Source organism: Hemibagrus wyckioides, linkage group LG03 (genome assembly GCF_019097595.1).
Source record: "Hemibagrus wyckioides isolate EC202008001 linkage group LG03, SWU_Hwy_1.0, whole genome shotgun sequence".
Classification (NCBI taxonomy): Eukaryota; Metazoa; Chordata; class Actinopteri; order Siluriformes; family Bagridae; genus Hemibagrus; species Hemibagrus wyckioides.
Window position 1 is genome coordinate 18,953,559 of NC_080712.1, and position 14,092 is coordinate 18,967,650.

A 14,092-nucleotide genomic window follows, 5' to 3' on the forward strand; every position below is an offset into this window, starting at 1 on the left:
TCAATGGATTAAAGAGGAAGCAGACTGTAGACTGTAGTTTTGAATTAATTAAAAGGATTGATTGTAGGCCCTGAGTTTGTGCAGAAGTGAGAAATGAAATGAACCCTTGGTCCCTGGTGTTAAAGGATAAAGATGAAAAATGTTCCACTCCAGCTCTCTTTTCCTTTTGGGTAAATTCCTCTAAACGCTTCCCATTCCTCCGCTTGGTGTCATGCAGGTACGAGGCAGAGAATGCATTCTTCTTCAACCTGCACCTGTCAGACTTCAACATCATAGACACCCTTGGAGTTGGAGGATTTGGACGTGTCGAGTTGGTAAATATAAATTTTGATTTCCTTCCAAATAAAAGGATGTGTGCCTGTTTATTTATTTACCCATAAAAATAACAGGATATTTTCCCGTGGGTGTAGCATATATACGATGCCTTTGAGATTAAGTTAAGAGCTAATGTGCTCAGTGAAGAGAGCATCAGAATTCTGTTGATCTGAAGTAGCTCCCAGAGCAACTTTTTATTGCTTGGATTAAATTAATGCTTGTATATCAAAGAAATCTGCATAAGGGGCTACATGGAACGTTGTTGCCTAATTTAACCTAACCTGTCATCTTACTTGTAATCCTAGGTGCAGCTGAAAAGTGATGAGTATAAGACATTTGCTATGAAGATCCTGAAAAAGCGCCACATAGTAGACACCAGACAACAGGAGCACATCCGCTCAGAGAAACTCATCATGCAGGAAGCTCACTCAGACTTCATTGTCAGGTATTCACAATTCCAAACTTAGGTTTTCCACATTAACACCATAAAAATTCTCACCAGCTGTCAGTGCTATAAACTGTATGATTAAATGAATTAAATTAATCAGTTACATATTTAACGTTCCTGTTATCCTCAAATTTACAAACATGTTTTTCCCTTGGGGTCAATTTGACCACAGCAAATTAAACCTCCAGAATATAATTTTTACCCAGGTTTTTTTTGGCAGGTAATTTATGTTTTATTGTTGACTACCTAAATAACATTTTAAATAAAGCATAATCCCAACCCACCCCACCACCCTATTCTCCTAAACACCCAGAATTTTCATTGTGTGACTATAGAAACACTAACAAATCACCATAAAATCTTACTGATTGACCTCAAATTGGACAGAACAATTTTTGTTGTTGTTTTTAATGGCTTTATTTTATTTCTAAGTACAGATTTCTGTTATTTATAACATTTGGAAGGTAGTACAATTTCTGTTATCAAGGATAGTAACATGTCTTTCCTCTGGGTCTCTGGAAAAAAAAAAACGCTTTCTCCTCCCTCATGTGATATGAACTCTTAGTGGTTCTCACAGTACTGGGTATGTTTATGTCAGGTTAGGACCCTAAAGCAGAGAGATGTTCTTGAAGATTGTAAAATTGGTTTTTATAATGACCTCAATATTATCCAAAACAATTCTTTGTTTAAAAATTTAAAAAAAGTCATTAAATATGAAGCAAAAAATATGTCAAACATATATTTAGAGACATTAAACACTGAATGGAGTCAAATTGACCCCAAGGATAATAGAAGTGTTAAATAATACATACTTGACATGCAGTAGTTGCCTTTGGTCACATTCAATGTGACCAAAGTACCTTAGCTGTCATTTAGCAGACCAGAGTACTGATAGTTTTGATCAAAAACTGTGCATAGACATGTTTCTACATATGCACCTTTTTTATTGTACCTGAAGGATATGCATATATTTATGCCTAAATAGCTTCCTCTTATGTACAATCACATCTGCTTTTTAATTCATAATAAGCTCTTTTTAAGCAATAAGCTGTGGTATTGGCATGCTAGCAGAGGGTGGAGTAAAGTGGTGTTACTGTGTGCCATGTAAACACAAACAACACAGATTTCATTAAAGTTTTTTAATATGTTTGTTTTCAGATCTCGGCTTAAACCATTATATTTTTTTAACATGTTCTACATGTTTTTCCAACTTAGTTGCATTCTTAGTAAGAAAACAATTCTGAATACTGCACCTATAAACAGTCAAAGGGGATTCAGATGTCATAGGACACAAAACACATGAGAGCCACTGGCATAAGGAAATTGACTGGCTAAAAAAAAAAATTAACAATTAGACAGTCAATAGCTGGAAATTCTTTTAAAGCCCTTTGGAAAAAGTCAGTAGTGAAGTCGATGATACACTGTGACTCACCGTGAAATGGTAATACCACACCCTTAATGGTAGTGTTTTTTTTTTCTTCAGGCTCTACAGGACTTTTAAGGACAGTAAATACTTATACATGCTAATGGAGGCATGTCTGGGAGGGGAATTATGGACCATCCTCAGAGACAGGTCAGCTCTACATACCTATACTCACTCTAGCTCCTTAGTTACTGTTTATTTCTGCATTTCCTCCATATTCTAATATAAAACTCTGACTGGATTTCATTCTTACTTTTGTTTCTTTTGTTTAATCCAGAGGTTCCTTTGAAGATTCTACTACACGGTTTTACACAGCATGTGTAGTGGAAGCTTTCGCTTATCTGCATTCCAAAGGCATTATTTACAGAGACCTCAAACCAGAAAACCTTATACTGGACCACCGGGGCTACGCCAAACTGGTAAACTCATATATTAGATTCTGATGTGCATACGGCATGTATTAAATGTTGAAAGTAGAAGGAACTGTAAAATATTTCCTTTACCTTCTTGTAGGTGGACTTTGGCTTCGCAAAGAAGATCGGCTTCGGGAAGAAGACATGGACATTCTGTGGTACACCAGAGTACGTAGCCCCTGAGATCATTCTTAACAAAGGTCACGATATCTCAGCAGACTACTGGTCCTTAGGCATCCTCATGTATGAACTACTAACTGGCAGGTAAGTAAAAATGCATTGTTTGGTGAATAAATAACACCCAATTTAGCAGCCATATTTATAAATATCTAGTAAAAAATATTTGAATCTCTAATCTCTAATCCCCCCAAACATATTTTAGCCCTCCTTTTTCAGGCCCTGACCCCATGAAGACTTACAACATCATTCTAAGAGGCATCGACATGATTGAATTTCCAAAGAAGATCACAAAAAATGCTGCCAATCTCATTAAAAAGCTATGCAGGTGTGTTCAAGTGCACATATAAATAACTAACATCTGCTACTGTTACAGTACCACTCACTGACTGATTTTTTTTTTTTTTTCAATTTCAGGGACACTCCTTCTGAAAGATTAGGAAATTTGAAAAATGGGGTCAAGGATATTCAAAAGCACAAGTGAGTGTATATATGGGTTTGTGTCGTATAGCTAACTGTTGTGTGTTTATAACTTAATGTTTATATTAACTTACATAATGAACTTTATTCTTGTTGCAAAAAAAGAGTAAATTTTATAGAAATAACAGCAGGGTTGGCAATAAAGTACTGGAACAAATTATAATAAAAATATTCTGAATAGACTGATAGTAAAGTAGTGCTATATCTTAGGTAGATTTTAAAGCAGATTTTTTGGCAGACACCCTTGTCCAGGGAAACTTATATTATCTCATTTATACAGCTAAACAGTTGGGGGTTAAGGGCCCAGCAATAGCAGCTTTGGTGGTCAGGGTATTTGAACTTACAACCCTCCAATAAGAAGTCCAACACCTTTACCACTGAGCTACACTTTATGAACACATGATCATGTACCTTTGGTCATTTGGTTGAGGTAGCCTACAGATGTTGAAGGCTAAAACTGAGAAGAAAGTTAAATGTCTTGCTCAAGGACCCAGCCATAGCAGTGTGGCACTGCTGGGATTTGAACACATGCGGCATAAATATACTGTAAGCCTTAACTACTGAAATTCTGCAACAAGTGCAAGCAGTTTGTATTGATTCAGTGCATTCATTTATAGTTAATACAGTGCTAGAAGTGTTTGAGTCAGTGCAGGCTAGTTTCAGTGGCTTAAGAGTTAAGGCTTTGCTTTACAGAGCAGAACAAGATATGTTCAAATTCCAGCAGAGTAAATATGCTATGGTTGGGTCCTTGAGCAAGACGCTAAACCTTCTGCTCAGTTGTTATATTTTATATTGCTTATTATCAACCCTGTTTATGGTTATTGAATTACTGTAAAATCATCAGTTCAGCATACTGAAATATCTAAAGCAAACATTTATTCCGTTTATTCAACTGGTGCTCATGATTGTCCTTTGTACAGGTGGTTTGAAGGATTTAACTGGGACGGATTAAGGAAGGGAACACTCACGCCTCCCATCATCCCTAGTGTAAGTGCAGAACTACATACTGATAGAGATGGAATGCTTGAAATGCCACCTTAAAATACTACAAGCTTAAAATAGCTCAAGTTTCTCTGAATTTGGTCTTAACTTTTATTAAAGGGGTTTTCATACTGGTTGTTCAGTCTGAAACAGAGCACGGTTTGCATGAAAAATTGGTCATGTGGAAGCTGTCATACAGACCAGGAAGCACACACCTGAGACCTGATTCCTGTGAATGTGACCTCAACTCTTGGGTGCTTGTACCTTGGGTCTCAGAAAGCGATGCATGTGTTTTAACCAATGATATTTCAAAATGCAATGATTAGTGGCTGCGGATGACTGTGGCACAAAGAAGAAACAATAACAATAATAATAATAATAATAATAATAATAATAATAATAATATGGTGAGTGAAGTGCTCTTTACATGGATTTGTGATGACGTAAGATGAATGCAAAACCATCAGAGTTCGATAGAATCTAGTGAGGCTGAGACCAGACCAACTCTGTGAGGGCATGAACAATCACTGTGTGAAAGCCACCTAAATGTGTCTAATAACAGCGTAGTGATTACTCTGGATAGTGACACTATTATTGATGGATCTTCTGTAAATACAATTCAGCAGCTTCAGCTTTGGCTTGTGTGATTGTTACAGATTTAGTATCAACTGCTAGCTTTCAGCAACGTTTTCTTTGTGGTTGTGGAAATATCTAAATATTAGCTCTACAGAAAATGAACATTTTTAAATGGCACAGAAATGTGCACGTAGAGTATACTGAGTATACAGATTTCTATTATTCCAGCTGATTTTGTTGGTTTTAACTTTAACAATATCGTAGCATCTGCAAGCAAGCAGATTGACCAGCAAATAATGTTAACACAGTGCGCTTGATCTTTTATTGGTAAACGTACATTTGCAGCAGAACAACAGACTTGGTGGTTAGCCACAGAACTGCTAGAAGAGGGAAAACCAGCAGGTGGTAAAACAAAACCCACTGTGATTCTGCTGAACAGTAAACAAAGATCACATACTAATGTACTAAGAAATTCAGGCGCAGATAAACCCGTAAACACATTTCCTTTGAACAGTATATACTTATGTAGCTTAAAAAAGGGTATGTAACATGCAGCTGGTGAGACTCACAGGGATGCAAATGAGCACACGCTGCGTTCACACATCTGGCAACTCGCAGTAACAAAGTAACTGGAGATCGTTCATTATCAGTGAGATCTGGTGACTTCTGCCAATATTAGTGAAAGCAAACGTTGATGACTAGATATGGGTGTGTCCAGCAGATGTGGGCGTGTCCAGGAATATGACAAAAATTTAACTTTATGCAAATATAAGCAACTTGATGCAGTGACTACTAATGAGAGGGAAGACAGTAGAGCGCATGCAATCTGTGGCAATGAGCACACACTGATTCTACTTCATCTCTTATGATATGATGCATGTATATCTGATGAATTTTATATACAAACGCCAAATCTCCCTCCAGAATCTTTCATTTTAGCAGCAAGAAAACTGGTCTGTTGGCAATCATCTGTAGTTGCATCATCCACTGATAAACATTATTACTATTGCAGCCAGTAGATTTGTAGAGATAAAATTTCTGTATGTGTGAACGTAGCTTAAGGTACAGTGATGCTATAAAATGTAGAGGTGGAAACTAAATTGACATTTCTATTAAAAGAACAGATGCTGAAAGATATTAAGATAAATTACGCATATGTAGTGCATGCACGGTTTGCTAGGACGAAATTATTAAACCTGCTATCTGCTATGCTTCCAGGTCACATCAGCTACAGACACAAGCAACTTTGACAGCTTTCCTGAGGACAATGAGGATCCTCCTCCTGATGATAACTCTGGCTGGGATATAGATTTCTAAATCTGCACACTACAAGCATATCCACACCAAACAAAAGACCTGTTCCACTGTTGCCTGGAACAGAGCTGCTTCTTTTGGGACAGGCTGCATTTAAAACTGCTTGAAGAGAAAAAAGAGAGAGAGAGAGAGAGAGTAGACCAATTGAGGGAAAGAAATACAATTCACTTTTTTGGACGAATCTTGCTGGAGCGGAATTAAAGTCCCTGTGGATTTACAATACTCTGGACTGCTTATACACCAGTCCTAATGACAAGGGGGAAATAATATATTCATATTGTGTGTGTGTGTGTACCTGCCACAAGCCCATCTTACCACAGGATATTGTGGATATGTTGTAGCAGGTTGTGACCTCACTCGATTGCTTTTCCTTCATGATTGGCTGCAAAGTCTTTTCTAACTCTTGTGCAGACTACTTAGCAAAGTGTGCTACACAAAATTAGATTCAAACACTACACGTCAAGGCCAGGAATCTGGCTGTTCAGACACACACGTATGTTACCAACATAGGTTATTCCAAAACATGTACATAGTAATATATTACCCTAAAATGTTATGCTTTAGCTGACGAGGCAGACAGCTGTATAATAATGTAATAATTACATTCTTGTTGAGTGTAATTGAAAGTTGAATGGTTTGTGACGTAACCAGCCCAGAGCTTATTTGGTTTATCACAGCTCCCAGTCTGCCTCAAATACATGATATTATTAATATAATATGCCCAAGGAGCTCATTGAATTTAGGATAATCAGCTTTGTTTATAGTATGATACAGCCTAATAGGCTGCGTTCACATTACAAGTTTGAAGCTGGCCCAGTTTTTTTTAACTTAATTGTGGCAGAGGTCTAATTTTTTTTTTTTTTTTTTTTTTTTTTTGCTTATTGGATATGTGACCTAAAATCTGCCATAAAGAAAATGTCAGATTCTTTTAAAATATCATTTTTCATTTAAGATTACATTTCATTATGCATACATACACATCTCTGCTCTCTCTGCTCCCACACCCACGCACCTCTCCACACAGACCTCCCAGTACGAAGCAGAAAAAGTGCAAAAGCTATGCAGCAGGACATTTTCTGCCTTCTCAAACTTCATGATCAGCTAACAAGCTGCCCGTTGAGCACATGAGCAAATAATCTTCCTGCTGATTTGATTGCCTGGGTAAAGATGGATTGTCAAAAAAAAAAGATTTTGTTTATGTTTACGGCGCATGACGATCATTGGGTTAGAAAATGATGTGTGTGCATGCTGATTGCTTCAGGGTCTGATTACATTAATGACAGATACGGGTCACTAACTTATGAGCCATCAAAGCTGATCAGACCTGAGCAAAGAAAAATGGAATTGAGCAATAAGGCTTGTAATGTGAACACAGCTGTAAGGCAAAGCTGGAGTGAGAAATAATTGTTTGTAACCAGTAACCACTGTGATCAGTCAGGTTTTTTACAAACCTCTAAAGTAAGTTTTGAGGAAGTGAGCGTTTAACAGCCTCATATCTGGGTGCATCTAATGATATGATCAAATAGCTATAGATGAATTCAGGTGTTTCACAGATTTCACAGATTACTTTAAAAATTAGCAGACCATAAGAAGAAACAGTGCCTTAAGTCAATGGCATCCTAATCCTCTCTATTGATCATCTGTGTGCTGCACCAAAGCCTCAACACCATCACAACACAACAATTTCCTCTAACACTCCAGTCACATTTTAGACAATCTATAGTAAAAAAAAAAAAAAAAAGTCACTTACCTTTTTTTTTTAACTTAATCTGCACACAGCTAAACACTGTGAAAATGGACAGAGACACAGAATTATGTGTCCCTAAGGTATGATGATACAGATGCCTCTGTATTTTTATGTGGCTTGACTGGCAGCATACATGAAAACTAATAGCACTGCATTATCTGTTTCATCCTGTTTGTGAATTTGTACTGGGTTACAGTACCCAATGCTGAATATTATACCATATAGCCTACCATGTCTTATGAAACTGCATTGAGGTGCCCTCCTCATCCGAGTCCTCCCTTCACTACTTACCAATCTGACATAGTCACTGCAACTAAAACACGAGGAGACGGCAATCATGATTTGCAGTAAACTGCATCTAGTGCTTACTATATAGCCCACAATGGACACAGTATAAATCTGGGGCATTATTTATAAATAACCACTTTTTTTTGTATGGTTTCTTTGGTTGCTTTGACTGCCAGTGTTTGGCAAGGACATGATTCATCAGTTGAATGTCAACAGTGTGATTTCTACCTACTTGAAAATGATCTAGCCCTGTATGAGGATAACAAACCTTTCTGGAATTGCCTACAGATTTGTTGTAATACTGTACAATGTTCATCATGTAAACTGTAACAGGCATTAGCAATGTTATTGAACAACATTAATATATAATGCCTTAGATTATTAAATATTTGACATTTCTTCATGTAGTAAAAGACCTACTCTTAAGTGTCTTAACTCTTTTGTTTGTCTTTACTGTCCAAATCTGAATCACATTCTTTCTTTCTTTTTCTTTTTACTTCATTGGTTCTGAGTGGCGTGAATTTTTTGCCAAGATATTTATTTTATATGACTGTATTCCGAGGTCCTTGTAGTGCATTGCCACTTGCAGAGTGCCTGTTATCAACTTTATAAGGCTGAAATAAAGATAAATTACTTTTAAGCGTTTATGTAGCCCCGTCTCTGTCTTTCGTGGTGGATAATTTACGCCAACAGGGGGAGCCAGACTACTAAAAATCAGTGCTTTCATTACTCTCTCTCTCTCTTAAAATTGCACAGTTCTACATAGTGTGTTTGTTATTTCTGAAGAGCTTGGTAATAAGCTGATGTGTTGAAGTAAATATGGTTAAAGCAGGGGAAACAATATATGCACTTATGGAATTATGGAACTTCTGGCAATTAGAAAATTGGTGACAAACTATCAGAGGTTTGATATCTGTATTCCCTGAACATTCGCCAAGCAGAAAAGGTGCAGATGTAATTCTGTTCTACAGATGTTCATTGGTGACTGAAGTTTGTGCAGGTTTGAGATGTCCAAAGACAAATTTAGATTTCAGAAACAAGATAAATAGATTAGACAGACAGACATACAGACAGAGATAGATAGATAGATAGATAGATAGATAGATAGATAGATAGATAGATAGATAGATAGATAGATAGATAGATAGATAGATAGAATTGAAGGCAGACAGTGAAACTTGTCTTGTCTAGTAATATAAAAATTAACATCTGCAGTACAACAGTGAAGTTGTAAAATAGAAGAAAATACAGTGAACAATGTTATTCTTGCAACCTCCACTGACCATCAGAGCCTCTGATTCCTCTGAGCCTCTGATTGTGGGATAAAAGAGCCTGAAGGCATTGCTGGCTGATAGAACAAAGAAGTTCTCCTCATCTTCTGTTCTTGACATTCTATAGAAGTCAGGTTGCTAAACATTTTCTATCTAAAACGTGTGCCTGCTGGAAGCTGGTATAACTGAAATGTTTTCCCAGATTTGTTCTGCCCCTTTACAGGTCACCAGATCTTGGATAATTTTCTGCACTTGGGACTCAGCCAAACCTTTTTTTTTTTTTTACGTTTTTTTTAAATGTGATTTTTAGCCATTGCTCCACCTACAGTAAACTTTATCAGTAAATATGAGCTCTAATGATCTTTTGAGTAGATGAAAGTAAGGAAGCGTCACTGCACAAAATGTAGAGCAAGCAAACTGACAGCATTCTGCACAAGTGCATAATTGTTTATTTCATGACTTGCTGTACTGAATGTCCAGAGCAGCGCAAAACCATAACACACACATACAAACTGTCAAGTTAATACCTTCTAGCTGTTTAGGGGCAGGTAAAGTGGCGTTTAATGATAGCCTTTAAACCCCGCTTTAAGAGATGCATCCTAGTGTGTGCGTTTGTTTGGGAGGTGCACGTTATTGCGACATAGAACAAAGCGCGCGCGACTGTGTGCGTGCGAGAGAGAGAGAGAGAGAGAGAGAGGGAGAGAGATCGTATCTTTTGAATTGTCAATTCTCTGCCCTCATTACCCGACACAGTTTCACAGTGAGGAGGGGCGGGTGTCCACAAAGTGCACGTGTATAAAGCCCATGCTACTCTGCCCGCTCTGCACACACGTTTTGTCGGACACTCGGAGGCATCCTCCTCCCGGACACTCATCATCCACTCACACGGCTTCATTTTTCCCGCGGCTACTTTAAACACACCGGCGGATTTAACTCCGTTCAGGATATGACCATGAGGCAGCTCTGTTTGTCTGCAGTCGTAGCAGTGCATCTTGCTTTATGCATCGCTGATCCCGGACCGGCTTCCCGGAACTCCATCAAGAACCTGCAGCCTGGAGCAGCGGGAAGTCCGGCCGAGCCGGTGAGCGCGAGCCCGCACGTGCCAAAGACAGAGCCGGCAGCTGGAGTGCGCACAGTGGTACGTTAGTATTCCACTCTCAAATTTTTCTCTGTCACAATCTAAGATTCATTAAAATCAATGTCATTTGATTGCTATGATGGAATTTGGGAATAAATACGCACTTGTTTTATTCCTCCCCTCCACCCTCAGCCTCAGAGCTGTACCGGAGTTTCTCTGTGCGGTGTTGCTGAGTTCTGTTCTCGCGGGATTTGTCAGCCGTGCCGCAAACGCAGGAAGAGATGCGCTCGAGACTCCATGTGCTGCGCAGGAAACCGCTGCATTAACGGTAAGAATCGACCAACGAACTGTCTCTGAATTTCTAAAGCATGACAATACATAGCTTATAGACAAAAATGAGAAGTGTTAGTGTGATCTGACACGCGCTCTCTTGCAGGTGTTTGCCAGGCAGATGAAGTGAACGCCACTCAGTCTGTCAGCACTACAATCAGCACTAAGCAGGCTACCGAGGTTCGTGGCAATCCTACAAGCGCACTAGGTAACCAAAACAAGACAGTCGTGCCACAAGAGGTTAAAAACACAACTGTCATCTCTCCAAGACCACCTGAACTACTGAAAGGTATGCACTTCACTTTTCTCTGAAACTGCTGAAGAACTGACACATATGTTCTTCTCATCTCATAATTACATTACCAATCCCATTTTTTGGCTCTCGCGCCTTATAGGTCTCGAAGGGGAGCCTTGTCTGAGGTCCTCGGACTGCTCCAGGGGTCTGTGCTGCGCTCGCCACTTCTGGTCACGGATCTGTAAGCCAGTGCTGACTGAGGGCCAGGTGTGCACGCGTCACCATCGTAAAGATACTCACAACCTGGAGATCTTCCAGCGTTGTGACTGCGATCAGGGCTTGGTGTGCCGAGCCCAGAAAGTACAAGGGTCAAAAAACCAGCAACAGAGTATACTGCAGCAAGAGCAACAGCCACGCAAAAACAACAGAAACCTCCACACATGCCAGCCACACTGAGCCAGCAGGACTTATTTAGGACAACTGGCTTTTAATGTGCCCAAACTCACACACATGCATATTCACACACATCCATTTACATTCAATATCACATGTGCATGCATGGACAAACGCAGAAGGGATACAGGAAAACTGACTCCCGAGGAGGATGCTCCATTAAAAGGATTGATCATATTTTGCGGATGGATGCAGAAAAAGCACACTGTGTGGAAGACTGAATGCAGGACTCTGCCACTGAAGACAGCTTTTGTTTCTTATCAGGGTCTTTACAAAGGCAGAATGATGCTTCCCTTCATAAGGGAACTATAATATTTTTTTTGCAGTAAATTACTGTATTGTACGTGGCACTTAACTGAGCTTATCAATTCTGTAACAGTAGTATGAGACCAGGTGCTGCATGACTCTATGCTAATAATGTAAATATGCAAATGATATGATTTATATTGTTATTTAGTATGATATAAATACCCTATTTTATTTTAAACTTAATTGTTAAGATATCGCTTTTATTAAAACTATTACAGTTTGACCAGAGATTGTCTATACAGTCTCATATTCTTCCTGAAACACTGATTCGTTGGCCTTTCTCAGAGCCAACAAAAACCTAGATTTCACTTAATTTGCTGTAATGTTGAAAAGCATGTTAACCCCTTAAACTCCCAGGACTCATCACTGTCTCTAGAACTAGATTCCTCACCTTTGTATCTACATTCGTTTTGTCAATACTTTGACCATATTGTTTAGGAATAACTAAATATGAATAATGCTAAATACTACAGCACTGAGAAACAGTACTGAATAATATGCTGACACGTTAAGGGGTTTAAATCAATGCTTAAATAAAATAATTGTTCTTACCAAGAGAAGAAGTCTGCCATGTGACTTGAAGCAGGATGCTTTGCACCATGTCTAGATTTTACTTGAGAACTGAACAAGTATATAGTCCTTATAGTTTGACCACACTGAAAAAACCCTAATTTAACTACTGATGTATAACTATGCTATATAATTAATGCAAAAAAGTCATTCATGGGGAAATCACACCACATATTTACCAATAAGTGTAATCTTTATTAATCTTAACACATCTCATTCCCCTATATACACTAAATACACCTGTATTTTGGAATGCCTTCCTTGAATTCCCAGCATTTGCTTATGACAAAGCATTTCAGTAGGATAAAGGAAAGAACTTTGACTTGGCCCTTTATAACATTTGAGTTCTCACATTATACATACATTCTCTTGTCCATTTGGAAGCCACCCAGGCCTTAAGGCAGGAAAGGAGCTCCATACTATTATACTCCCAGAATGCTTGGGAAATAGGAAGAGGTTTTAATGTTGGTCTCCATAACTGTTTTCTCCGAACCTAACACCTGGTATATTTAACAAAAGCTCTATTCACACAACATTTCTCCAGTAGTGCTGTGGAATATCTGTCACAATTAATACTGAGTGGTTTCTGCCATGATAACTACTCATATAAACATCCCACTTTGTAGACTCATACAGACATTATATAAAAGTGCAAGATCCTTAGCTGGCACACTGTGTTTCTTTGTCATTTGTTTGTGCATTCTGTGGTGTGCTCTTGCATTAAACATTGTCCCAATGGTGCTATTTTTTGTTCTAAGTGTAGACTATACTAAGTTCTTCGAAATCCTTTTCTAACCATTTACAGTCTTAGGAGCCTCAGTAACTTCTCTTCTGAGGAAATCTCTGTCGACTGGCTTGTATTAAACAGAATTCAGTTTTAAACACCAGGTAGCCAAAATTGTGTGTTTTATATGCCAGAGAAGTCCAAAGCCACATCTGACTGGAAAGTTCTTAAGAGGTCATTATCATTATTGCATACTTTTTACTATTCATGTTCAATAATGATATAGCAATGAAAAAAAAGATGTTCGTTAAATAAGCAAGCAGTGTTATTATTGTGATGTGGATGATTCCATTTAAAAAGCCATTCATTTAAATATCCACTTAGTAATCCAGATTTACTGCCTAGCCAATTTATGTTAGCTGCTGGAATTAATGCAGACCTAACCTGACATTAGCAGAGAGAGTCTAAATTACTTAAATGTATGAAACTTAATTTCAGATGGTGTTCATTCCTTATAGAGCAATAAAATACAAGTCTTTTCTCCAGCATGAAGTTTTGCTGAGGTAAGGCCAGGGTGATCATCCTCAAGTTCTACAATGAAGTCTTGTGGCTTATTTATCTTCAGTCACACACAAAGAACTCAAGCTCTAAATACATTGAGTAGCATGAAAAAGGTAAAGAAGAAACTGAAACTGAAAAATGCTGATTATTGATCATTTATTTCTACACAAATGAACATGACTGGATGCTGATTCGACTGATGAATCAAACAGTCCTTAACAGGAGAAGAGGAGAATTATAACAAGTACTTAGAGGTCTGAAGAAAATTGTGAGGAGCAAAAAGTACATTCTTCTTTTCTTGGTAATATATGTTTCTTAAATAATACAGAACAGTTAGATCAATATATTACTTTAGAATGGTAACAAAAATAATTCCTCAAGTTTTAACCCACGCTGTGA

General features: G+C 38.1%; 2 protein-coding genes across 3 annotated transcripts in view; both read left to right on the forward strand.

Moving 5' to 3' along the window:
• prkg1a (protein kinase cGMP-dependent 1a) overlaps window positions 1-8,807 on the forward strand; it is a 67,068-nt gene extending 58,261 nt beyond the window's left edge. For both annotated transcript variants that reach the window (XM_058386463.1, XM_058386461.1), the window contains exons 10-18: window positions 218-314; window positions 621-760; window positions 2,247-2,336; window positions 2,464-2,605; window positions 2,700-2,863; window positions 2,982-3,104; window positions 3,194-3,256; window positions 4,177-4,243; window positions 6,032-8,807. In XM_058386463.1, the coding sequence (XP_058242446.1) occupies window positions 218-314; window positions 621-760; window positions 2,247-2,336; window positions 2,464-2,605; window positions 2,700-2,863; window positions 2,982-3,104; window positions 3,194-3,256; window positions 4,177-4,243; window positions 6,032-6,130 (985 nt within the window). In that variant the 3' untranslated portion in view covers window positions 6,131-8,807. The remainder of the gene's footprint in view (window positions 1-217; window positions 315-620; window positions 761-2,246; window positions 2,337-2,463; window positions 2,606-2,699; window positions 2,864-2,981; window positions 3,105-3,193; window positions 3,257-4,176; window positions 4,244-6,031) is intronic.
• A 1,214-nt stretch (window positions 8,808-10,021) lies between these two features.
• On the forward strand, window positions 10,022-13,035 carry dkk1a (dickkopf WNT signaling pathway inhibitor 1a). Its single transcript, XM_058385958.1, has 4 exons — window positions 10,022-10,571; window positions 10,704-10,839; window positions 10,948-11,130; window positions 11,237-13,035. The coding sequence occupies exons 1-4, from the start codon at window positions 10,380-10,382 to the stop codon at window positions 11,530-11,532; spliced, it is 807 nt and encodes a 268-aa protein (XP_058241941.1). The 5' UTR covers window positions 10,022-10,379; the 3' UTR covers window positions 11,533-13,035.
• Window positions 13,036-14,092: the final 1,057 nt, after the last annotated feature.